We start from the raw sequence: 27,336 nt of genomic DNA, 5'->3' as shown, positions 1-27,336 counted from the left end.
TTAAATGCCTTGGGCCCCCAGCTGAAAAAAAAGCAGATTGGTAGGGTCCACTCCAGATTGATTAAATGAGAATTTCACTGGAATGAGGAGCTACTGGTATGTCTAACAAGGTCTCCAGGTATCAGAAGGCAAGTGTGAGCAGCGCTGATGGTGAGGGTTTTCTGGAATTGAACCCATGAGATGTGAGAGGTAGCCCTGTCTCTGCTACCGGCTGGTGTGGCTATAGGGCCATAGAAGGTTCTCCATAAATGCTTGTTGAATATATTGATATGTATGGAAGCAGGGCATCAGTAGTTTGCATCGTACCATTTTTCAAAAGAGAGAATTGAGGAGTTTGGTCGAGATGACACAGTGACTTAGTGGCAGAACTGAGAATACAAACCAAGACTTCTGAGTATTTGGTCTGATTTCCTTTTTTTCCCCCATAAGATTCCCTCCAGGGACTTCAAGTTTTTATATTTAAGGCTCCAAGGCTGTCTAAGCATTTGATTTTCCTGCTCATGTCTTGTCCTTGCTTTAGAGTGACACTTGATCTGTCTGTACCCCCTTAAGGCAGCCCAAGGAAAGTGCATATAAGGTGTCTCTGGGCCTCCCTTGGAAGGTGTGAACTAGCCTGTGGCTGGTTAATACTTTCCCACGTTTGTTTTCACCTAGAAGAATACTGGTTCCTTATAGAATTTTCTAACACTTCCTGTCAAAGCACATGAGGAAAAGGCTGTACTTTTCTTCTTGACACAATGGTAAAGCCTCATAAAGCCAGAAACATGTCTGGACTTAATTACTGGTTGATTTTCCAGATCTTGAGCTTATCATCTAAGTTGAATGTATGAGGAGGTAAAAAAAAATCACTTTGACAAGAAACAAAGGTAGAAGTGTCATCTTGGGAGTTCTCATTTTAAGCCAGTGGAAAAAAATCTTGGACCCGGTCTGAACTAAATTCAGGTAGGGCCTGGAGAAGGGTCACTTTGCTTCTCTCTTTTCCAGTAGTGGTTTTCTGTAATTTTCTATTTGGTAAAAATGTGGAGAAACAGGTGGAAGTAACAGAATGAATACAAGACTCAGGTGACCAGAGAATAAAACGTTCTGAGACTGACCTAAATTTACAGTGTAGTTTGTCCCAGATCTACTGATTTAATGTGGTTTTAGTGCAATATCTGTGAATCGAATGGTCTTTTGAGAATGGATTCACATGAAATTTGCCAAGTGTTCGTTTCACTGTAGACAGGTAGTCTTTCTCATTCTCTTTCGAAAACACAAATCTGATATGTTATTCTTCTGCTCAAAAACCTTTAGTGGTTCCCTTTTGCCTGAAGGTTATAGTGCAAATTCTTTAGCAGATCATTCAAGGCCAATCACACCCTGGCCACCTTTTCAGCCTCCTTTCCCTCCATTCCCCATACTCATAGAAAATTCTTGTCCTATTTCAAGCATCCAGTACGTCTATATCGTCATGGTTCACACTGGGTTGTAGTTTGTACTGCCCTCTCTGCCTAAAATGGCTTTCTCTTTCTGGGGTGATTCTATTTGTCTTCTGAGGCCCAGATTGATTGGCACTTCTCAGAGAGGAATAGTAACTAGTGATTAAGAATGTGGACTCTGGAACCAGTCTCTCTGGAATCAAAGCCTCGGTTTTCTCACCTGTGAAATGGGTAGAATGACAGCATCCACTCACATGGTTGATGTGGGAATTAAAGGACAAAGGATACATAGTAAATACTATATGAGTTAGCTGTTGCTATCCTCTAGTCTCCCAGGAAAAAAATCAGTTCTCCACTTTTCTTTGCCCCCATGATAATTTCTGTTTTTATCATACTAGCTGTTATTCTGATTTCTATTACATTTAGTTGAGTATCCATGTATCTCCCTTGCTAGCCTCTGAGCCCCCGAAGGAAGAGTTTGTTTCTTATTTACTTTAGTGTTCCTGAAGCCTGACACAGACCATTTCATAGTGTAGTTTATTTTTTATTCTTCTTTTAAAAATTGAAATATGGTTGATTTACAATGTTGTGTTAGTTTCTGGTGTACAGCAAAGATATATATATATATGGTATACATATGTATATATGTATACCTTTTTCAGATTCTTTTCCATTATAGGTTGTTACAAGATATTGAGCGGAGCTCCCTGTGCTATACAGTAGGTCCTTGTTGGTTATCTATTTTATATATAGTAGTGTATATATAATCCCAAACTCCTAATTTATCCCTCCCCTCCCTTTCCCCTTTGGTAGCCATAAACTGATTTTCTATGTCTGTGAGTCTATTTCTGTTTTGTAAATAAGTTCATTTGTAGCATTCGTTTAGATTCCATATATAAGTGACATCATGTGATATTTGTCTTTCTCTGTCTGACTTACTTCACTTCATATGATAATCTCTAGGTCCATCCATGTTGCTGCAAATGGCATTATTTCATTCTTTTTTATCACTGAGTAATATTCCATTGTATGGATATATCACATCTTATTTATCCATTTATCTGTTGATGAACATTTAGGTCAATTCCATGTCTTGGCTATTGTAAATAGTGCTGCAATGAACATTGGGTGCATGTATATTTTTGAATTACAGTTTTCTCCAGATATATGCTCAGGAGTAGGATGGCAGGATATGTGGTAGCTCTATTTTTAGTTTTTTCAGGAACCTCCATACTGTTCTCCATAGTGGCTGTATCAATTTACATTCCCACCAACAGTGCAAGAGGGTTCCGTTTTCTCCACACCCTCTCCAGCATTTATTGTTTGTAGAATTTTTGATGATGGCCATTCTGACTGGTGTGAGGTTATACCTCATCGTAGTTTTGATGTGAGTTTCCCTAATAATTAGCAATCTTTTTAAAATTTACTTTTTATTTTTTAAATTATTTATTTATTTATTTATTGGCTGCATTTGGGTCTTCATTGCTGTTCGTGGGCTTTCTCTAGTGGAGAGCGGGGGCTACTCTTCGTTGTGGTGCGCGGGCTTCTCATTGTGGTGGCTTCTCGTTGCGGAGCATGGGCTCTAGGCCTGAGGGCTTCAGTGGTCGTGGCACGTGGGCTTCAGTAGTTGTGGCTTGCAGGCTCTAGAGTGCAGGCTCAGTAGTTGTGGCACATGGGCTTAGTTGCTCTGCAGCATGTGAGATCTTCCCGGACCAGGGCTCAAACCCGTGCCTCCTGCATTGGCAGGTGGATTCGTAATCACTGCTCCACCAGGGAAGCCCCATAATTAGTGATCTTGAGCATCTTTTCATGTGCCTGTTGTCCATCTGTATGTCTTCTTAAAGAAATGTCTATTTAGGTCTTCTGCCCACGTTTTGACTGGGTTGTTTGTTTTTTTGATATTGAACTGTATGAGCTATTTGTATATTTTGGAAAATAATCCCTTGTCAGTCGCACTGTTTGCAAATATTTTCTCCCATTCCATAGGTTGTCTTTCTTTTGGTTTTCTTTGCTATGCAAAGGAAAAAATTAAGTTTAATTAGGTCCCACTTTTTTTTTTTTTAATTGGGGTATAGTTGCTTTACAATGTTGTGTAAGTTTCTACTGTACAGCAAAGTGGAGTCCCTGTGCTATACAGCAGGTTCTCATTAGTTATCTTATACATATTAGTGTATATATGTATATATGTCAATCTCAATCTCCCAATTCATCCCCCTTGTTTATTTTTGCTTTTATTTCCATTACTCTAGGAGATGGATCCAAAAAATATAGCTGTGATTATGTCAAAGAGTGTTTTGCCTATGTTTTCCTCTAAGAGTTTTATAGTATCTGGTCTTACATTTAGGTATTTAACCCATTTTGAGTTTATTTTTGTATATGGTATTAGAGAATGTTCTAGTTTCATTCTTTTACATGTGGCTGTCCAGTTTTCCCAGCACCACTTACTGAAGAGACTATCTTTTCTCCATTGTATACTCTTGGCTTCTTTGTCATAGATTAATTGACCATAAGTGCGTGGGTTTATTTCTGGGCTTTCTATCCTGTTTCATTGATCCATGCATCTGTTTTTTGTGCCAGTACCATACTGTTTTGATTACTATAGCTTTGTTGTTTAGTCTGAAGATCATAGTTATTTAAAAAATAGCTTTATTTAGATATAACTGACATAATGAATTGTACATATTTAACATGTACAATTTGATAAATGTTGACATGTGTATACACCCATGAAATCATCATTACAATCAAAATGGTGAACTATCCATCGCCCCCTAAAGTTTCCTCCTGCCCATTGTAATCCTCTCCTTCCCTCTTTACCTTCCCTCTTCAGGCAACCACTGATCTACTTTCTGTCACTGTTCTTCCATTTGGCATGATTATTTTGAGGTTCATCTCAAAATAATTTGTCAAGGGTTTATTCCTTTCTATGGCTGGGTAGTAGCACATGATATGAATTTACCACAGTTTGTTTGCCCATTCACCTGTAGATGGACTTCTGGTTGTTTACCATAGGATAGGGTTAAATAATTTTTTATTAAACTGAATCAGCTGTAGCAAAACTTTAAATAAGGGGAACCTGGTGTGTTTCCACACCCGCTTTTTGTGATAATCTCCTAATTCAGAGAAAAAGCTCAAGGTTGGCAAGAGATGTTAAAGTAAATGCCAGTCCTTAGTTGGCACCTGGAGTGTACACTCAGGTGTGCTACCCAGATTCTCCATCCATCTCCCAGAGGCTGGGAGGCTGGGACGTGTCAGCTGGCTCCTTCTCTGAGAATTGCCTTCAGTGGGGTCCCACACACAATCTCCATCTCAGCATCTGTTTTCCAGGGAACCTGACCCACAACAGCACCTGAAATAGGTTGTCAAATGAGTGAGTGAATGAAAGTATGAATGAATTCTCCATCTGAGATAGAAACACCGCTCTTTTTCTCTGAGCCTAGAAGGATGCTTGTCTTACAATTTTTTTCAGAGCATTAAAGATCTTACTTTAAATTGCCCTGTGGGAGATGATGAGTATATCTTATTCACCCATGGATGTGCTATCAACTGGTCGCCAACCTTGAGAAATGTCACAGTAGTCCACTGGACTCAGAAATGACAAATGGTCCGTGGGGGAAATGCTGCAAGGCAGGCTCTGAGTGACATGCCCTTGTGGTTTTCATGGTCCTTCCCCCTCTCAACACCCCCACTTCAGCCTGCAGCCCACAGGGGCTCAGCAGGGGAAGGGAGCAGTTTGTGCCTGCTTAGCAAGTGGAGGGAAAAGGTGAGGTCAGAGCATAGTGGTCAAGGAGTGACCTTCTACCTATTTTCTCATGGAAAAGTGTCTACTGACCACGTTGTATGTGGGAGGTCTCATAGCTGATAGCCCATTTGTCACTTTGATCTGCGTTTCATGAAATCCCCATGGTATGTTTTCGTACTCATAGGAAGTAGCATTTGATGGGGTCGTGGTGTTGGGACAGATTTGAGAGAAATAAACAAACATCATCACCCTGATCAACCTAGGTTGTCAGGAAGAAAAAAAATTCTGAAAAGGAGATTTATCAAGTAGGTGAAAGATGGACTGTTTTAAGGGTCAGAAAGGATAGGGGATTTCCCCATGCGCAGAAAGAAGCCCCTGGGGTTTTTGTTGCAATTACAAGAGGGGCCTAAACTTTCTTCTTGACCTTTCATGGCTCCTGTGAAGAATCTGTGACCTTTCCCAAAGCCAGGGCCAGAGGTGGCCTGGCCTGCATTTCCCAGCAGATGCAGGATGCCCAGTTCACACCTTGGCGGGATTCTCCGAGCACTGTTGTCGACTTACACAGAGTGGTTGGGGAGTTTGCAAACCAGAGCAGCAGCCTCTGTAACTAGTTATTGATTGAGAAAAGGGCTTCCTAGGAGCAGCAAAGCTTAGCGGGATGAATAAGGGGTGGTGGGGCAGACAGACCCGGACTTGTCCACTGGGCCCTGTCACTAGCAGCGCTGTGGTCCGGAGAAGACTACTTGTCTCTTGGTATCAGTGTCCTCATCTGTAAAATGGGAAGAGTAATGACAGCATAAGGTGACTGGGAGGTATGGATCAAACACGTTATCCATCGTGCCCAGCACGGCGGCACATCCAAGATCCTCCATCAATCTGCAGACCTCAGGGAGCTGGGACTGCATCTTGTCCCCACAGCAACCACAGCAGGTGAGACGTTCCTGGAAAACGAAAGCGCCAGCTCAGCTTTTGTTCTTAAGGCTTCTGCCTACAACCTAATCAAATGGATCATTCTGAAAACAGAACTCAAGTAAGAGCTGATTTCAGAAGGAAATTGTGGTTTGGGGGAATGTACCGCAGAACAGCGAGCTCCAGCTTCAGATCTTAGCTCACAGATCTCCCAGGACAAGTGACTTCCCCTGGTGTCTTCATGTGCAAATGAAGGGGTTGGATGAGAGCAATTGTTTTCCAACTGTGTTCTGAAGAACCCATTTATCCCCCAGGTGCCTCAGGGTTCTGCAATATTTTCCTTAAAATTTCTTTCAAAAATATTTCAAACTATTTGTCCAGGCTCTGGAACCAGGCTGACATGGCTGGGATCTTAGCTCCAACAGATCCAGCCATGTGACTTTGGGCAGGTTGTAGAATCTAAGACTCAGCTTCCTCTTTTGTAAATTGGGAATAATAATAGTATCTTGAAAATAGGGTTGTCGAGAAGATTAAAGAGGTTTGTTTACGAGCTAAGCCCTCACTAAATGCTGGCTGTCATTTTGCCACCTACTGGACATCACCAATCTCTTCATTTGTTATGCAGTAGGAATGGTTTCTGTGCTGGACTCTGGGCTTAGAACAAAATTCAAATGCTTCACCGTGGTCCACAACAGAGGCTGGCAAACTTTTTCGGTAAAGCGTCAAGAAGTAAATATTTCAGGCTTTGAGGGTCTTGTGTCCTCTTGTACTCACCTCTGCCCTTGTATCCAGGAAGCAGCTGTAAGCAATATGTCAATGAATGAGCATGGCCATGTGCCAATAAAACTTTATTATAATTATAAAACTAAACTTAAAATAAAACTAAAAAAAAACAAAAAAACTTTATTATAGAGACTGGAATTTGGATTTCCTATAATTACTGAGTTGTGTCCCGACATAATATTCTTTTTTTTAAATTGAAGTATAGCTGATTTACAGTGCTGTGACAAGCTCTGCTGTACAGCAAAGTGACTCAGTTTTACACATATATACACATTCTTTTTTTAATACTCTTTTCCATTATGGTTTATCCCAGGAGACTGGATATAGTTCCCTGTGCTATACAGTAGGACCTTATTGTTTATCCATTCTAAATGTAATAGTTTGTATCTACCAACCCCAAATTCCCAGTCCATCCCTCTCCCTCCGCTCCTCCCCCTTGGCAACCACAAGTCTGACCTCTGTGTCTGTGAGTCTGTTTCTGTTTTGTAGATAAGTTCATTTGTGCCATATTTTAGATTCCACATGTAAGTGATACCATATGGTGTTTGTCTTTCTCTTTCTGAGTGACTTCACGTAGTATGATAATCTCTAGTTGCATCCGTGTTGCTGCAAGTGGCATTATTTTGTTTTTTTTATGGCTGACTAGTATTCCATTGTATATAGATATGTACACCACATCTTCTTTATCCATTCATCTGTCCATGGACATTTAGGTTGTTTCCATGTTTTGGCTATTGTGAATAGTGCTGCTATGAACATAGGGGTGCTTGTATCTTTTTGCACAATATTCTTCTTTTGATGTTTTTCGACCATTTAAAATTGTAAAAACGTTCTTAGCTTGTGGGCTGGACAAACACAGGGCTGTAGGCCAGATTCTGCAGAGCCCTGGTGTACAGGGCCCTGTGTTTCTGGGTCTGCCTTCCTCTCCAGCCTCATTTCCCCCCCACTTCCTGCCACGCTCATGAAGGTTTAGCCCACTGACCCCCTTTGTTCTAACCCTTAGCTTCTTCCCACGTGGGGGCTTTTGCACTCATCCTGTCTCCCCAGGATCCTCCTCATTTAGCTCTTCACCACCACCAGCTTCTACTCAAGCCTCCACTGCTGCTTTCATTGCCACTGCTCAGGTACACCAAAGCTGGCCATCCCATCTCAAGTAGGATCCCCTGCCCCGCATCCCTTCCAAATGTACTGTCTATCATCTAACCCATTTTTCTCCTAAACAACATGGATCAACACCTGTAATTATGTTGTTTATTTGTGGATTCATTGTCTATCTCCCAAATTCACGAAAGCAGGGACCTTGCTTTTTGATTTGCCGCTGTACCTCCACCTGCCACCTGCTAGGAACGTAGCATTCAATCAGTGTTGTAGAATGAAGGATAAGTCCACAACCTCAGGATCTTAGTATCTTAATTTCTCTCATGCGAGTTAATAATACCTGATCTCCTTACCTTGAAAAATTGTTTTGAGGATCAAATGAGAATGTGCTTTTAAAACTATAAACAATTATACTTGGGGAAGGTGGTAAAATCATTAGGGCAGCCTCTTAGACAAATCACAGAATTCAACAAACACCCCAACTTTTACCATTCTCCTCTTACTACAGAAGCTAAATTATGGGGCAAGTAGTAAAGTGACACCAGTGTGAATGAGGCTGTTTTATTCCTTGTCCCTGATATTCCCCATAGACAAGAGGAATGGCTAGATGAGTGATTTCATCTTGGCCTTAGCAAAAGCGATTATTTTTTTATTTTATTTTTTTAAAATTTTCTGGTAGCCACATTTTTTTTTTTTAATTTTATTTATTTATTTATTTATGGCTGCGTTGGGTCTTCGTTTCTGTGCGAGTGCCTTCTCCAGTTGCGGCAAGCGGGGGCCACTCTTCATCGCGGTGCGCGGGCCTCTCACTATCACGGCCTCTCTTGCTGCGGAGCACAGGCTCCAGACGCGCAGGCTCAGTAGTTGTGGCTCACGGGCCTAGTTGCTCCACGGCATGTGGGATCTTCCCAGACCAGGGCTCGAACCCGTGTCCCCTGCATTGGCAGGCAGATTCTCAACCACTGCGCCACCAGGGAAGCCCAGTATTAGGTATTTTACATTATCCTATTTGATACTCTTAAGAATGCTCTAAAAAATCATTATGTGCCCATTTTTCCAGGTGAAATGAGTTTAAGGGATCTAGGAAGTAGCTGAGCCAGGATCTGAACATGGCTCTATCTGACTCTGGAATTAGGGGTTCTTCTCTGGTACAATATCAAGTTCCTCTCCAGTGGTACAAAGACTTTCTGAACTGTCCCATCAATACAATGACAACCAGCAAGCTACATAAACCTTGGCATCCTTTCATGGTCAGGAGCAAGCCATCTGGGTTTTACATGTTTATTTTGGGCAAAATGATGCATTCTCTTTCTTCCAAAGGAAAACTGCTTTTTGGTCCTCAAACAACTTTCCAAAAAAAATTAATTTTTTTTTTTTTGCTGATTTAAGCTTAAACAGATCCAAAGCACAATGATTCGTTTTCTTTGGATGTGCAGGCCGCCTGTACACATATCACAAAAGGGCAAAATGAGCTTGGGAAACTGTCAAGCAGAGAACAGCCGAGAAGCAGCCCCAAGGCTAACCATAGCTTGGTCTTTTGTCAGATCTGAGCATTAGCTGTTAAGTTTCCTCAGGAAGTAAACCCTGCGAGGGTACTAGCCAGTTGTGCCAATGAAAATCTGTGTTCATGTTCTCGGTATACATTTGCATACATGGCTTATTTTAAAACCTATTAGCTTAACATATCATTACTTCAGAAATGGGGTCTATGGCTTTTAGTAGTGCGGAACCCAGTTTGAACTGGAATTGTCCTCTCTCTGACCCAAATTCTTTCTCTATGCATCATTCCTGGTACACCTCCTCCGGGTGGGCAGTGGTGAGGGACGAAGCCTCGCACGTGGGGCGGAGGAAGCATTTTGGAGCTCGCTCTTTCACTCCTGGGTGGGTTTTCACCTCTCCAGCCAGGATGGCTCAGAGAGATGCCCAACCAGAAGGGACCAGAGGCCCACGGTGCTGCCGGAGCCTCCTCTCATTTCCATCAGCAGCAAGTGCCCCTCTGAGGGAAGGATCCCACTCTTAATGGACATTTATGAAATAATAATGACCACAGCAACGTCTGAGGACATGACAGGAGTCGAGACCACTCAGTGTAACATGAGATCGCTCTGGATCGACTGAGGACACAGTTTCTCTTTATTAAATCATCTAGGAACCACTTAAATGGAGATGCTCATGGAATGGAATGAACTAATTACAATGGTGCCAGAGCTGTACGGAGAAGAGCACGCAGCCAGGAAAGCACAGACGCCACAGGTACTTTACAAGGAATTTGGCAATACAATTAGATGTGGTTTCCTTTTTTATAATTACAAACCCTTTTCACCAAATAAATATGCCTGAATCACATAGAAAAATAATGATACAATAGCCTTATAAATGAGAAAGAAACCAATACACCTCCCCAAACAGCAGGTTTAAAATGGTCTATGTGTAACCAAAGTGCTTCAGGATGGTGTTCCCATCTTGCGTGGCAATCAGAGAAAGAACCAGTACATATTTCCCATTATACATACATATATATCCTGTACAGAGTCCAAGAATAGTTGAGCAGCTGCAAAATTCCGATTTCTGTGTGAGTAATGGCAACTAAATGGTGCAGTGTAAAACATTTGTAAGAACTGATGGTATATTAAGTTTGACTATTCATCATCATAATTTTAAGCTTACATACACTGAACAAAATAGTATATGTATTTAAAAATCAAGTGATTTCCTCTGCATTTAGAGGCAATTTTTCCCCCTTCCCTTGAATTTTTGTTACAGCTAGTCACTTCCCTAGGAAAATTCAATATGGTGCGGTATTAAAGGGAAGCAAATCCAAAGTGAATCCTATGTTTAAACATGAAAAGCATCTGCCACCACCTAACAAAATATCCCCCCATCACCTTAGTAAAGTGAATATTAACCTAAAATAGATATTAAATCGCTCTTTTTCCTACCCTCCTCCGCCCCATCTCATCCCTCCCGGCGAGGCAGCAAGACCGGCGTCTCTGAGTTCTCACACGTGTGCAGGACTACAATTTAAATGCAAATAACCCTGCGCCTCATTATCTGAGAAGTTGGTGCAGACGGGACAGTTGTGACTGTGCCTGCAAAAGTTAAAGGAGGCTCATCTGTATTCCAACACACGCGTGACTTAGAGTAAATTCAAAAGAGCAATTCATCACCGCTTTCAAATTAGACACTGGAGCGGCAGAGTGCCTAGGTTACGAGGAATACCTCCCTTACCACACAGGGACGCCTTTCTACAAAGGCAACGAGATAGGAACCTCTCTGCAGTTCTTCAGTTAGTCCCCAGTGACACTAGGTAATTGAAATAAGAGACTTGATTTAATACGAACACGGCTAGTTGAGTGGAAAAGATACATTTATGGTAATGCTAAGCACAACTGGATGACAATCTACAGGCATTCCAAATTCCACTGACAGGAAAATGACCACAGCAGCCTAAAATGCAAGAAAAGTATCAACAATGATTTACCAAACTGACATCACTCCAGAAGGTATTTTTTTATTTTTTATTAATTTTCATTTTTTGCAAAATTGTCTTTCAAATATAAGGTTACTTTAAAAGAATTCTTTGGTTAAAGTATAATTAAAATAAAAACTAGAGACTCCCCCAAGCCTTTCAATACAGGGTGAAAAATACCCCCCCTCTTTCAGCCATCAGATGGCCATTTAATCAGCCATTCAGATTCTATGAATCTAAATGTAATGGAAAACACTGTATTCTGAACTCCTTGCTGGGGTGAAGCAATAAGCTCCTAGCTACCATTGCAGTGATGGAGAAGGAGCCTGGGAAAATGAAACCCCCAGCTTGTGCATTAAAATGTGCCAATTATTCTAGTCCACAAAGGAATAGACGTGGCATTTTAAAATCACTGAAACCAAAGTCTATCTGTGAATAATACTGAGCCATTAGCGGGTTGATGTAGCACGCTTGTGCAGGCAGCAGACTGTTTCGGACTTTCAATCCCAGATTAAATCCTTTAGTTAATTTTATCTCAGTTTATTTCAGATAACTTTCAACATTTAAAAAAAAAATTTCCTCTCCACAGGAAACCATTTGCTTCTTCTTATCTGGCATTTCCTTCCTTTCTCCCTTGCTTCCTTCCCCCCTCCCTCCCTTCTACCTTCCTTCTTTCTCCTAGCCCCCCCAAAACATTTGTTAACAAGCATCAGCCTCAGCTGAAAAAAAAACCAGCCTGAACTTCGAGTTGTAATAGCAATTTAGAATTTTTAAATGGATATGAAATCATGTAATACAGTTGTCTCTTCCTTTTATTACACATAGATTCAACACAATTTCCAAAGAATTTCTCAACTGGAGTCCAAGTTTAGTTTTTTAATTAGGTAAATGTGAAAAGAGAATTTCATGAGAATTCAGATCATTCAGGCCATTTTGATCAACAATCTGGATAATTAAAGCAGAGGAATAAACTCTTTGACTCAAGGTTTTCCACCTAAATTATTCAGAAAATTATTTCAGATCTTTGCCTTCCTTTGCTCACACAGATGATGGCCTAAGGCTTTGTCCATATTGGACTAAGGACACTGGACCGTAGCCCAGCTAAACCAACCTATCAGGTCATCAAAGGCTTAAGATCATGGAGAAGGAGAGAGGGATAACTTGTTCTGAACTTTGTTCTATACAAGTACAGACCCTGTCCAGAACACACTGCTACAGTTTTCAAGGAAATCGAATACGAGATGTTCGAGCATTATTCTGAGCATTGAAAGTCCATGAAAATTTGTGGAGAATCTAATAAACATTATAGGTCTGATTACAGTGGATTCACCTAATTACAGATAAAAGAATGACTGGCAGTGACATTGCATTGGCCATAATGTGACTTTTCTCTTAAAACCTTTAATATGAGTATTTTCCCCAGTTTAAGATGAAAACTTTTATATTAATCAATCATGTCAGCACAGAGTTATTTCTAGACCCAGAAGCTGGATCAGTGTTTGTGCAATGCTGGAAGAAATCAAGATTTGTTTCTTAAAATATAAAATTCATGACATATTTCTCTAAGTGACTTGAAAAAAAAAACTCAACAATAATCCTCTTGCGGATTAACATACAAAGCCAGCATCCTTTCACTTCCTCTTCTTTTCAAGGATCATCAAATTCTAGTTTCAAATAGGAGCATAGATCTATTTTTATATCCCATATGTTTTCTCCTTTGGGTTTTGAAGCTTGTTTAATGCTACAATATATATTGATTTGTTTTACATGAATGTTCTCTTTAAATGGCTGAGATTTCATTTTGCACATATATTCTACAGAGTGAACTATACCATGCCAGACCATTGTCTGCTGCCGTCAACAGTCAGCTAGTCACACAATTAACTAGACATTGATAACTGATGTTTTGGTTTGACTGTCATTTGTTTTTCTTTTAAATAAACTCCCTCTAAATTCAGGAAGCAAGTGTGACAAGATTCCACAGGATGTGGCTCTCCCAACTTTCCTGAAGTAGCCCTACCTACCTCTTTTAAATTACCATAGCAAAACAAACAAACAAATAAAAACGACAGCACAAGCAGCAGTGCAGTCGTGACTGTCATCATTTAAGTTAGTTCCCTGACTTCATAATACATCCCTGGATGTAACTGATGCATTTGTGGGTGTTCTGTTATGGTTGACAAGTACTGTACGCGTACAATGACCTGACCCTTGGTGTATGGTTTGTAATGATGTCCATATTGCACAAGAATGAGCTTCTTGCTGACTCAAAGGATGTATTTCACATACATCTGAAAATGTCAACGTCCTTAACCAGTTAACATGGTCCAGACTCTCGGGGCAAAGATAAGCAAATCACGGTGATTCAGAAGTCCTGTGGCTCATTAGGCTGTGACACGAGTAACTCCTTTGATACATTTGGCAAGTTCGTTGCTCCTACAATTGAATACTTCACACGTTTATCTTATCTTCCTCCTGAGTATCCAAAAGTGCTTTGGAGAGTAAAAATGCTCTGTCTCCCCATTTCACAGATAGAGAGAAGCAAGGGGGTAGGATGGTAGCAAAAAGCTGTAGTCTGCTTTTCTCTAGAGGAAATGTGATGTGATGGTACCAGGGTGAAGGTTAGAATCCGCCAGCAGATGGCTTGAGCCAGCAGCACTGGTGTGGGTAGAAACTGATGGGAAACTGCATGTTTTCTAATCACCTTAAAAGAATTCGGCAGCTTGGTTTTAACTGGAACATGGGGTTAAAAAGAAAAGAAAATCCCATCACCGCACTGGCAGCTTGGTGTCCCTCCAGCTGGATTTTCCTGCATCCTTTCTCAGAGTGGGCTGGCAGCTCTCTTTGGGAGGACCCAGGTTCCTTAGTCAGCACAGATGGAAGGGAGGAAACATCCTCTGCTGTAGCAGGTGCCCCTGTATAGGAAGACAATTCTTGAAAGCCTTGTTAGCGAGGCAAGAGTCCAGGGAGAATGAATTTTTTCCCTGAATCAAGTCTTTCTCTGCTTGACGTGGTCTCATCCTAAGAACGTCAAAGCCTGAAAGGACATATGCTAAATTATTCTGAGCTGTCCATTTAGGATGTGGTGCAGACTTTCCCACTGTTACTAAGTACACAAAAAGACACTTCTCCCAAAGCCTTCCTCAAGTCTTTTCTTCTTGTTCGCTCGTGCGGTTATTCTTGCAGCAGGGTCTCTCTCCAGTTGAAGCCCCCAGTTGGTCCATGGGTAAGAGGGAGGATTGGTGGGTCTGTCAGCTGCCAGATTCCAGTTTCTCCTAATTCTTCACAGGAACAAAACCCCAAGTAGGGGATCTGAAGTAAGACAGTAAAGAAAGGGAAAACAGAAAACAGAGGTTGAGTGCTTTAACTTTTACCTAGACGAAGGAAAATTCAAAGGAATGAATAAGGGCTTTGTAGGCAAGCATCCCCTCCAAAATACTGAAAATGAAATGGACAGAACTGATAAATTAGAAGGAAGAGTATTTACAACGCAAGAGGATTCTTCGGAAGGATTCATTAAACGGTGAGCTCTTCTAGTGCAATTAAGTAATTGTTTATAGATCATTTCTATATAGCACGGGAGGAAAAAAAGGAACTCATGTATAAAGCTAAGGCTCTAGGAGTTCATTCCTAATTGCAAGTCAAGCTGAAAACGCAGCTCAAACATTTCTGAAATTATACTTGGACAATGGGAAAGATTATTCAAGTTTTAAGAATTTGTTTTATCCTGCTTTTTCTTTCATTTTTTGGCATGTGTATCTAACATTCAGAGCTGAAGCTGTGCCCTTCCTAACTTCAGTAGGCATGGCATTTCAAAACTTATTTGTGTGTGTGTCCAGAGTTGCATTTATGAACAAGACAAAAATCTCTGCCCTCAAGCAGCTTACAGACTAATGGGAAGGACAGACACATAAGTAAGTTTTTAAAAAAAATGAGAAAAGAATTGCAATCGAGTTTGAACCAGGTTCTCTGGGGACAGTTACAGGAAGCATATAACTCAGCCTGGAGCGAAGTGTATGTGGGAGGGTGGCTGACGGGAAAACCTCTTCCACAGGCATGAGAAGGAAGAATCCAGATGTGTTGGTCAGCCTGGTGGGTTTTCTGTCTCGCTGCCTTGTTCCTGGGTTTGCCTTTCAGCCTGATCATTTTGAATCACTGCTTCCTTTGGCCTATCCTCCAGGACCTCTCTTCCAGCTGAGCTGTGTTTTGGCCCACATACCTCCTCCTTATCCGTTCCATGGTCCCGCAGGGAAATCCAGACAATTTGCTTATGATTCTTAGCTACTTCTTAAATTTTAGCTCTTAGAAGCTAGAACTAGCTCAAACACATCTTTTTCTCTTACCCAAGGCCTGATAAAGTACCTTAAACAGAGCCCCATTCAATACATGTCGGTTGAATAAACCAATAAATGTACCTTCCCAGCTCCAAAGAACTTCGCTTTCAGCCAGCACTGAACCATTCTGAAACTCCAAGGCCCCACAGGCCCCTGAAACGCAAGCAGGAATTACCTTTCGGACCATTTGTACAAAGTCCTTGGAGTTCTGAGGTGACAGGCCCTGAAGTTGGCAGGTACACGCTTCAAGGGAAGATGCGTGGGCCACAATCAGGATGTTATTTCCTGGGGGCAAAAAAGCAAGGACTGAAAAGACTGTTTCTATCAAGACATATGTAAACCTTGTAAGTACTGAAGCCAAGTGTTCCAGGGAGAGGTAAACATTCTCAAGAAGGAGACAATTCGGCCAAGCAATATTTTGAAAATGCTTTGTATTGTTAAGGCAGCCTAATGTCATTAAAAACAAAAAACAAACAAAAACAACAAAAAAACCCAACAACAAACCTACTTTTAATCTTAAAGTAATTAGAGTCACAGGAGGTAACAAGTACGTATTTTACGTATTAAATATACATGTGTATATTTTATATATACTATATATACATATTATGTACTATGTATATGCATATACACATATACATACATATATATACAATATGTACCTTGCATATATACTATACACACACACACTAGGTAGGTCCCATGCACCTTTCACACAGCCTCTCTGATAGTAACATCTTGCCTAAGGTACACTATCAAAACTAGGAAACAAGCACTGGTATAATCCACATAGCCTATTCAGATTTCACCAGCTTTAGCCAAATCTATCACATGTGGAGCTTTTGGGAACCATCACCTCAATCAAGATACAAAACTGTTCTATGTCTACAGGGCTCTCTGCTATTACTTCTAATATATTATAGTTTTTGATGTTGCCATTGTAGAGCTGTGAGCACTTGGGACTTTCTGGTTGATAGAACATGCTGAGTTTCTTTGCAGTGGGGATGGGTGGTACCACAGGGGTGGTCATGAAGTGAGTGGCTTACAAGTGATAACTGAAAGGTGGGAACCATCCACGATACTGTTGACCAGGGCTACCCACTGTTAACATTCTGGTGTATGTAAATCCAGCCTTTGCTCTATGAAGATAAATATTTTAACTTTTAGTGGGGGATGGGAATGTGCAGACTCTTTTGTAATCTGCCCTTTTTACTACAAATATTACAGTCCTACATATCATTAAATATTTGAGTTCAATGATTATAAAATTCAGTGGCAGACTTGAGTCGTACAGCACACTGCTCTTGGTTGGTGGTAGTAGTGACGGTAGGTGTATTTGTGTCGGTGTGTTTGTGTGTGCGTGTCCATGTTCCTGGATCAAATTATAGGCAAAACAGTGTTATGGTAAAGAATTTCTGAAAACTGTAATAGGGAACCTTCTTCAGAGAGTGGAAGATAAATAGCTGAAATGCAGAATTCTGTTATTTCATAGAGTAACTAAGTCTGATGTATTTCCATGGAATAGCTACCATTTGAGGTACTCAAGAGAAAAGTACAAATTTAACATGAAAGTATCTATAAGAGAGTCTGGAATTATTTTTCTTTCCTACCAAGCAAGTTTGTCAAAGCACGCTGAACCATCTTGAATAGCCGATTAACCATTGTGGAAAAATGATCACAGATTTAACTATGGAGTCCAAAATAATACCTACCTTTACTTTTACATTCACTTATTATTTCCTTTGTTACTTGGAAACTTCTACTGATATAGGTGTCATAGGATTCTGAAACCACTAATTTGCTGACTGGAATGTGAGGTCTGCAATAGAAAAATGAACAAAGGCATTGAAAACATTTTGATCCCAAGACAAAGCAATTGACATTACTCTAAGTTTTATTTCAAGACCTTTCTAAAGTTCCCATATTTCTGTTTATCCATTTCCCTAGAAAGGATGGAGGCATAGGGAAGAGTATTTCAACTATGTAGAAGTGGAGTCCAAATATGCAGAATGTACAGAAATAAAGGCCATGTGTGCATGGTGTCAAAGTGACCAGCTGAAAAATGAAACATTCAGTTCAGGTTTCCCTTGCAGGATAACTCATAGCAGTTTGACTAATTTTACTGACAGTCCCAGGTCACATAAATAAGAGGAAGCAAAGCAGAGGTTAGATCTCTTTATCTATTTAAATCAACAGAGATTTCCCAAGCCTCTCTTTAGTAGGCTTGCACATGATAAGCAGTAAGGATAAGTTTTACTTAATCTTTTTCCAGTTTTATTGGGATTTCATTGATGTATAACATGGTGTAAGTTTAAGGGTATACAATGTATTGATTTGATACATTGCAAAATGATGACCACCATAGTCTTAGCTAACCACCTCCATTATGTCACATAATTACCATTTTCTTTTTGGTGGTCAGAACATTTAAGCTTTACTCTCTCAGCAACTTTCAAGAATATAATACAGTATTGTTAACTATAATCACAATGCTGTACATTAGATCCCCAGAACGTATTCAGCTTTTAACTGTAAGTTTGTACCCCTTTGACCAATCTCTCCCTATTTCCCCCTCCCCACGGTCCCATGGGTGTCCATGCTACTCTACTGTCTGTTTCTCTGAGCTTGGCTTTTTTAGATTCCACATATAGTGATATTATATGGAGATATCTCTGTGAGATCTTGTTTTCATTTCCTTTGGATATACCCCAGAAGTGGGATTGCTGGATCATATGGTAGTTCTATTTTTAATTTTTTGTGGACCCTCCATAGTGTTTCCATAGTGGTTGTACCAGTTTACATTCCCACCAATGGTGCGCAAGGATCCCTTTTCTCAGTAGAACTACCACATGACCCAGCAATCCCATTACTGGGCCTATACCCTGAGAGAACCATAATTCAAAAAGAGACATGTGGGCTTCCCTGGTGGTGCAGTGGTTAAGAATCTGCCTGCCAATGCAGGGGATGTGGGTTTGAGCCCTGGTCCAGGAAGATCCCACATGCCACGGAGCAACTAAGCCCATGTGCCACAACTACTGAGCCTGCGCTCTAGAGCTTGTGAGCCACAACTACTGAGCCTGCATGCTGCAACTACTGAGCCCGCATGCTGCAACTACTGAAGCCCGCGTGCCTAGAGCCCATGCTCTGCAACAAGAGAAGCCACCGCAATGAGAAGCCTGCGCACCGTAACCAAGAGTAGCCCCCGCTCGCCGCAACTGGAGAAAGCCCGCACGCAGCAACGAAGACCCAACAGAGCCAAAGATAAATAAATAAAATAAATTAAAAAAAAAAAAAAAGATCTTGCTGTGATTTACGTCAAAGAGTGTTCTGCCTATGTTCTTCTCTAAGAGTTTTATAGTTTCCAGCCTTACATTTAGGTCTTTGATCCATTTTGAGTTTATTTTTGTGCACAATTGACTGCTGTATGTAGACTCTGTATCCTGCTACTTTGCTGAATTTGTTGATTAGTTCTGACAGTTCTAGGATTTTCTGAGTCTTTAGGATTTCCTATATATAAGATCATGTCATCTGCAAACAAAGAGAGTTTTCACTTCTTCTTTTCCAATTTGGATGCCTTTTATTTATTTATCTTGCCTAACTGCTCTGGCTAGAACTTCCAGAACTATGTTGAATAGCAGTGGTGAGAGTGGCCATGCTTGTCTTGTTTCTGATCTTAGAGGAAAAGCTTTCAACCTTTCACCATTGAGTATGATGTTAGCTGTGGGCTTGCCATAAATTGCCTTTATTATGTTTAGATATGTTCCTTCTATACCCAATCTGGTGAACAATTTTTATCATGAAGAGGATGGTGTATATTGTCAAATGCTTTTTCTGCATCTACTGAGATGATCATATAATTTTTATCATCTTTTTTTCTACTAATGTGGTGTATCACATTTATTGATTTTTGTATGTTGCATCATCCTTGCATCCCAGGGATAAATCCCACTTGGTATATGATCCTTTTGATGTGCTGTTGAATTTGGTTTGTTAATATTTTGTTGAGAATATTGGCCTGTAGTTCTCTTTTCTTATAGTATTCTTATCTGGCTTTGGTATCAGGGTAATGCTGGTCTCATAAAATGAAATGGGGCGTTGTAAGGATAGATTTTTAAAGGAGATATTAGGTCCATTGGATTTGTGAGCTAATAACGCTTCACCAGCCTTTCCTTTTCTTTCTTAGTTTGAACACAGACCACATAAAGACCACAGACCACAACTTCTCCTGGCAGTTGGAGAAGTACAGGGAACATAAAGATGAAGAAAACCCAATTTCTATGTTTGAGGAGCTCTCTGTGTGTGGCTGGGGTGAGTAAGCTATTGATGTAAATGATAATTATGACACGATGTACAAACGCATATAAGAGGATGGTCAAAGCAGGGCCCTCCGATCCTGGTGACCCTGAATGTCTTCAATCCTGGTCACTTCCGTCTGCTTCCACCTTCCTTTGCTATTTAGTTTTCTGGTCTATGAGATGTTTACCTTGTTTTTGAGTACAACTATGTCATATTTTCTATTTTCTTATTTTGTCTTTCATTGTTGGTATTTAGTGCATGGAGGTGCTAGCGAGTTCTCAAAGTGAATTCTCATGGCATCTGCATCAGAATACATTGCTATTGCTGCTGCTGCTGCCGCTACTAAGATTTACTGAGAGGTTCCCATGTGTCAGGCTCTGCGCAAAGCACCCTACTTGCGTTCTTTGAACATAGCCCACCTAGCAACCCTTTTGCAAATTCTGAGTGTATGGATGACAAAACTAAGGCTTAGAAAGGCTACAGCTGACTTGCCTTTGCTTACATCATTAGCAACTCTTAGAGCCCGGATTTGAACCTGTGTCTGAGATTAATACCTATAAAGTTATCCTTCACCCTGGATGGCTTCTGACAGTGCCCTCCCCAAAGCTGCCCTTCTGTGCACTTGGGTTTACTGTCTGGAGAGGAAGGATGCTGTTCCATTTGAAGGTAACTTGCCTTCATCTAAATAACATTCTCTCTGCAAGCATACTATTTCTCCTAGGAAACAACCTTCTTTCTGAATCTTACAACACCCCGGGTGATTGATAGGGAGAAACATGAATCCCCACTCATTAGGGGTGTGCCTCGTTGTTCTGGAGCAAACCCTTTCTTCCCATCCCTACTTCTCATCCAGTTCCATTACCATTCACATCACCTGGTTTCCCAGGACCCCTCCCCCAACACACACACATACACACTGTGACAAAAGGCCTCTTTGTTTGGTTCAGGGAGTCACTGCAAGGGTGAAACCACACTGTAATGTACAAGATTTGTGTAAGTGAAGAGTTGGTAGATGCTAGAATCCAGTTCCTCCTGATCAGTTCTTGCCTTGAAGTGGAACCTCTGAATGGCTTGCATGTTTGAACGAGCCCTGAAGGGGACGGGACAGTCAAAGCTCTCTCACTGCTGTCAGCTGCATCCTGTTTCTAGCCACACCTGCAGGACCCCTGTACTAGTCTGGGACTCAGGTGGGCCTCCAACCACCAACTAGACCTGGAACCCAGAGCTCTGGGTACACAGGTAGTACCCTTGGAATAGTATTCTCCCGTGTATACTCTCCTCTCCCCAGCCTACTTTGGTCCAGACTATAGAGCAGGCTTCTGCCCTGAGTCCCACACCAAAGTTTGATTTGTTGTCTCTCTAATACTCCAGATCCATGGCTCCCCCATCCCCTTTTCCCTGCCTCCACCAGTCAGGGTCCTGTTCTGAAGCCTCATCCAACTGGTGTGTATTTTGTTTTTTCTGCCTTGCTCCTTTTCGCCTAGCTCCACTGGGGCTGCTTTCTACACCCAGCCCCCAGGATGGGTCTTGTTGCCCGTGGCTGACACTTGGATATTGGTCACCAGCCTAAATCCACCTTCCAGCCCCTCCTCCCTCCTGTTCAAGGCGACAGGGAGGGATCTATGAGCAGTGCTTGCTTGACTTATAATACCCTGCCTATCGGTTCTTGCCCCTCTGCACATCACCATTTTTCTTCAATCATTTGGGCACCACTACTTGCTTCAGAAGCCCTGCTCACTTGACATAATTAATTTCAGAGTGAATTTGACTCTAGGGGTTGTGCCTCTCACATGCTTGATGGGTGAATTTCACGACTGATTTATAGAATTAGAGGCTTAATCTCACCACCACCACCACCCCCAACACAAAATGGTTGAATAGAACTTTGATTTTTTGTAGAGGAGAAGGAAATCTGGAATATGAACCGTGTCCCGACCCCCAGGTTCCTGGCATTCATCCTTCTGTTCATACTACTGGTGGGGTGTGTGTCTGTGTGTGCATTGAAGGGCTTAGGTAGAATGAGTCTGCGGACCTTTGTAAATAGCTTGGGAAGAATTGCAGGATGCACTTAAGGGGGAATCTGAAGGCATAGTTGGCCTGGGTGGGGCTGGGTGGTAGGTGAGGAAAGTCATTTTACCAATGTTGGCAGTAACTTTTTCTCTTTCCAGGGCAGAGGGGTGATGGCTGTTGGCATGGGGACAATAATTTATTGCTGCTTCCCAAGGAACAGAAAAACAGTGGCCATAGAGTAGATAGGACAAAATGTGAATTATTTCAGTAGGGGATCCGATTGATTGATTTAATCTTATTTTTGAAGAATGCTCATTCCTTTAAGGCAAGAAGTAGCACACATTAATTAATTAATGGAGTTATCTGAGGTCTTATTTGCAGACCCAAAAATTAGTATGGAAGAAAAGATATTCTCTCCTACCTTAGCCAGAAACTCACATTGCTTCATTTGAGGTTTGGGTAGGTATTTGAAATGAAAGGTCAAGGGATAGCACAAGGAAGAAAGTTTTGCTTATATTGGTCACTTGTTCCAAACTCTGTTTTAAGAAATGCATTTAATTCCCTACCGTAATGGTTGTGAATATCTGTCTTTCCTCAAAGACATTTCACAAATGTCTGGGTGGATTTTTTTGTTTTTTTAACGCTCAACCTAAAACTTTATTGCACACTGACAAGATAATCAGATGATATATTTTAAACAATAAGAACAACTAACAAAAATATTTAAACCAAATACAGGGGTTAGAGAGAAAAATATCATCGCTTACTAAAAATATTTAAAATAAATATTGCTATAAAGAACACAAAAAGCATTTTTTTATCAGGTCACTAAGAAGCTCTGAGTGGATTTTTGATGGTTAATATAACTATGTTACAATCTACAAACACTTCTAATAGTCTAATGGAAAAAGCAAAGGACTACTATAAAGCAGATTACACAGTGTTTGGCACACAGAAAATGATCAATAAAGGTTAGTTATTATTATTGTCAGATGTGTCCACTACATGTATAACTAACTATAAGCAGGCCACAGAACTCTCTCATCTATGAAAGTGGCTTGCCTCCAGCCTGGGGTTATAGCAATAATGAATGAACATAATTAAAAATGCTCTGAAAAATCGAAAGCAACAATCCAAGGCAAGACACCGTCATTTCCCTTATTTCCCAACAGGCTTCTGAACTGCTTTATCATTAGCTGGTGTGTGCTCCTGGCATGCGAAGTGGTTTTATTATTCACTGAAATCAATGTAGTAAAGTCAGAAAACCCTAGTGCATGTGATGGGAGACATACCCCACACCAATGCCAAATACAAGGGAATGCTGGCTTTCTCCAGTTTTTTTTTTTTTTTTTTTTTTTTTTTTTAAATCAATCATAGCTTGACTTCCACCAATATGGATAACTGGCCGTGGGCTACATCTGGTCCTTCATCTCCTTAATTAGCCTGGCCTGGTGGAGAAGAGTATTTCCACATTGGCCTCAGGAAACAGCGGTTTCAGAGGGTTACCTGTAGGTTGTATCAACACTCAGGTTGGCTGCAGCTAACTCTGATGGAGGTATCCACGCAGGTAATGTGTTCCCAGCAACCCATTTTGTCCACTCAAATAAACCAGGCTCTACACGGATCTTCAAGTGATTTTCTTGTTGTAAACCTTAGAGGGAAAATAAAATGAAGATGAAGGAAGTATTACTATGTTCTCAGTGGAAAAGTAAATTAGAGGCCAAATTGTTACAAAAATGCTCATAAATCTTCTATTCTCTTTCCTATCAGATGCTATATATATAGCTTAAGGAAGGTAAAAGCATGCAGGTTTGGACAAGGGTTTTTAATTTTTTGTGTTATAAACACGTGAGTTTAATATTCTGGCCACATCACCAGGATGTATGCTGGCTTTAAATGGTATCTGATTAAAGAAAAAGTCATTATCCATATAATTTATTACAGTTCTGTGACTACTATAATTCCTCTTTCTAAAGTAGGTTCCAAGACGTTCTTACCAAGAAACTTCAGAAATTCTTAGCATCCACTATTTTACAATAGCTTATATTATATTTGCGTATCATATACATTGTTCATTTTCTCTACTAGAGAATCCAGTGTTGAATATTTACCAATGCCAGTGCACAAGTCCTGTGTTTTGTGATTGTGTAATTGTCCTCAGAGTGGGAACTGTCCCTGTTTAACTCTTTGTATTGCATTTAGCCTAGTTTTTCCTTGCAAACGTGATAGATAATGCATTTGAATACATAGATGCATTCTGGCTTACTTAAGGTTAACGAATAGAAGTCTCAAATGTAGTGTAATTTCCTTGTTGGCTCAGCTTTTACTGGCTTGTTTGTTTGTTTGGTATAAGTAAACAGTCAACCCTGTTTCTCCTAGTTTTCCTTCCAGTGAAATGAGAATGGAGATTCCTGTAACACAAGCTTCCACGGATTTTAGGGTAAAAGCTGAATATCTTTATAACAATGGTACTTTTGAATTTATTCCAATTAACTAAAGAAACAAGGGTGATTTAGATTTGCAGACAGCTAGGAGCACCGTTCCCTGTTGTAAAGAGGCAAACAGAGCAGAGTGGGAGGAAACAAAGAAAAAAAACAAAAAAGGATCACGCTCTGTAGGCTCTAAATTACTGCCAGAGAACAATATTTTACAAGCCTCTAATTCATCGAAGAGAGCTTTACATTTTCAAGAAAAACATTATTTGTATATTCTCTTGATCTCACTTCTGCTGCCAGAGTATGATTTGGGGACTTTTGCAAAGTCATCTTCCAAAAGAATCCTTGCTAAACATTTCAAATTCAAGGCTTTCAACTGGCTAATGTCTCCTGAGTAGGATAATTTGTGTCAGGTTGCCTGGAGACGGAGGTACGGACTAGCTGACCTTTATCAAGTCTCACCTTTCAAGATGTTGTACGCAGTCTGGACACAGCGCAGGGACGGGGAGCAATAGACATGGTCAATGATGGTGTTACTCTCTAATAAGGCTTCACCTGCAAAGGAAGCCAGAGAAGAATCAATCCGATGATTTATGAAGCCTCAACTTGACTCTCAGTGTTGGACAGGGTGCCAGACCCTACAAACCTCTCTTTCCAGGTGGGCGCTCACACAGGGCCAGCAGTTTCAGTCTCATTTTCAACAACTCTCCTGACCAGTGTTTCTATGAAAAGACCAAGGGACACACCCTTCTTGTCTGTTTTCTTTCTCTCTCTCTGGTCCTAACAAGCAGTAAAATGCCTGTTTTTCTCTCCTGGATAAAGTCTGAATGCCTTAACATGGTGGTCAAGGTCTTCCACGAACTTGTCTGTCTCCATCCCGCCAGCCTTGTCTCTCGCCCTGCTCACAGTCGATGCTCTAGAAACAAGACAGCTTGTTTCCTCCGTACTCTGGATGCTGCTTCTCACGTCTATGACTTGATGTTGATCCTCCCACTGAGATGCCGTCCCACCTTCCTGCTAACTTCTACTCTATTCTCCTCTTATGTCTTCTTTTGTACTCCCATGATACTTTGTACATAGTTCTATTTTTGAGTAACAAGAATACTCTATATTATTTATCCACTTACAAGCTTCGCTGAGGGTGGGGACTCACGTTTAGGTCCCCAATACCTAGCATGGTGCCTTGCACAAGGTAAGTGATCAATTGATGTGTGTTAAATGATTGAACAGGACAAGACAGCTGGCTCTGTGTGGCAGGTATGGACTAGACCTGCAAAGAACTGAGCATCTTGGAGACTGGCTGGCCTCTATATTTTCAGCCACCCCTGGGTTGCCTTCTCCTCATCCTTGCGCTAGAAGCTGACCTGTCTGCCGCACCAAGCCTGACCTTGCCCCATCACTGGACCATCTGCCCCTTGATAGGGATCACACCTTGTTCACTTTGGCAAACCAACCCAGTGCCCTGAACCTAATGGTTACATAATAAATCCCTTTTGAATTGAGGAAATATAGTACTTGTAGGAAAGCCCTAGGCAGCATTCTGGCATACCCACTGGAGCCAGTCTTTGGAAGAAGTAGCCAGGAAAGGCTGTGTGATCACTCCAGGACACTTACTTACCCACAAGTCTTGCTTGCATACATCCAAACACGGTGATTGGAGCATCTTTCTCGTAATCTCGGAAACCGCCACTCCGCTGAGGTAAGCTATGAGGCATGTTCAGGTTAGTGCGTATGTAGCGACCTGGAAAGAAAAGTCAGGCCAAGGCGACATGAGTTTCTTATTTCCTTAGGGCTTCCATTGCTGGTCCTGCCAGCCCCTCCACTTCCATTCCTTTTTGGCCACAGAGACTGAACTGAGCTCTCTAGAAAATATTGAAGCTGACCTCCTCCTTTAGTAGTGTGTCTTGGAATCCACGCTTCCATTCCGCTGACGAAAGTGACAAGAGATAGTTTTTAAGTGAAAGTAACAACCAGACACCCTAAAGCAGGAAGGATTCTCTGATGTGCAAGCCTCCCTATTCTTAAACATGCCACCCAAATGAAAATGGAACCAAAATGAGCTAGGGTGACTTACTAGAGGGAGGTCTGGTCATGGAATCAAGGCACCTGTCTCTGCCTCTGACTTTGCCATGTGGCTGTGGGGCGAGACATCTGCCTTTTTTGGTCCATGGTGTCCCCGTTTATAGAATGGGGGCAAGAACACTTCTCTCTCGCCTAACACTACAGACAATCAGGAAGGACTTACAATGTAACAGATGACAGGCATTTTCTACAGCACAAGTAACCATAAACGACTCCATCTAGATAAAAGTAGCTTGACTCTGCCCCCTAGAGGCCATGATAGGTATGCCAATGCTGAACAGGCCCACCGATTACTGACCTTTGGCGTCGAAGCACTGGGAGAGCCAGTACTTCCCAAAAACTACATCCATCCTCTCACCGTGCCGACACACAAAGAGGCATCTCTTTTGAGGGCCAGGTTGGCTGCTGATCCTCAGAGGCTGCAGAGAAAGAAAGGCTATAAGTGGGGAAGCACACAAGAAAGTAGACACATCTCAGAGCTGGGTGCCAGGTGAGCTGGGCTCTAGAACAAGTTTCACTAATGTTTGATTGGGATAAGCCCCTTAACTACCTCGGATTTAGGTTGGCCTGTCTATAAGATGGGGGTGGTAAGCCTCATCGACTGACCTCGCAAGTTATTTTGAGGCTCAGATGAGATGCATTGCAGGTGCTTTGCAAAATAAGAAGGGCTATGAAAATGGTTTTATTGTTACTGCCGCTGCTGTTGGTAGGATTAGTATCTGGCCAATACTGAAACACGAAGACCACCTGAGTTACAGCT

At 41.3% G+C, this 27,336-nt stretch overlaps 1 protein-coding gene across 2 annotated transcripts in view; it reads right to left on the bottom strand.

The window, feature by feature from the left end:
* Positions 1-10,074: 10,074 nt before the first annotated feature.
* Positions 10,075-27,336, bottom strand: part of UBASH3B (ubiquitin associated and SH3 domain containing B) — a 140,937-nt gene continuing 123,675 nt past the window's right edge. For both annotated transcript variants that reach the window (XM_057553716.1, XM_057553715.1), the window contains exons 8-14: positions 26,875-26,995; positions 26,113-26,235; positions 24,957-25,049; positions 23,566-23,710; positions 17,466-17,572; positions 15,929-16,038; positions 10,075-14,731 (exon numbers count right to left, since the gene is read on the bottom strand). In XM_057553716.1, coding sequence (XP_057409699.1) covers positions 14,594-14,731; positions 15,929-16,038; positions 17,466-17,572; positions 23,566-23,710; positions 24,957-25,049; positions 26,113-26,235; positions 26,875-26,995 — 837 coding nt within the window. In that variant the 3' untranslated portion in view covers positions 10,075-14,593. The remainder of the gene's footprint in view (positions 14,732-15,928; positions 16,039-17,465; positions 17,573-23,565; positions 23,711-24,956; positions 25,050-26,112; positions 26,236-26,874; positions 26,996-27,336) is intronic.

This window comes from Balaenoptera acutorostrata, chromosome 9 (genome assembly GCF_949987535.1).
Source record: "Balaenoptera acutorostrata chromosome 9, mBalAcu1.1, whole genome shotgun sequence".
Lineage (NCBI taxonomy): Eukaryota > Metazoa > Chordata > Mammalia > Artiodactyla > Balaenopteridae > Balaenoptera > Balaenoptera acutorostrata.
This window is presented reverse-complemented; position numbering and strand designations above follow the sequence as displayed.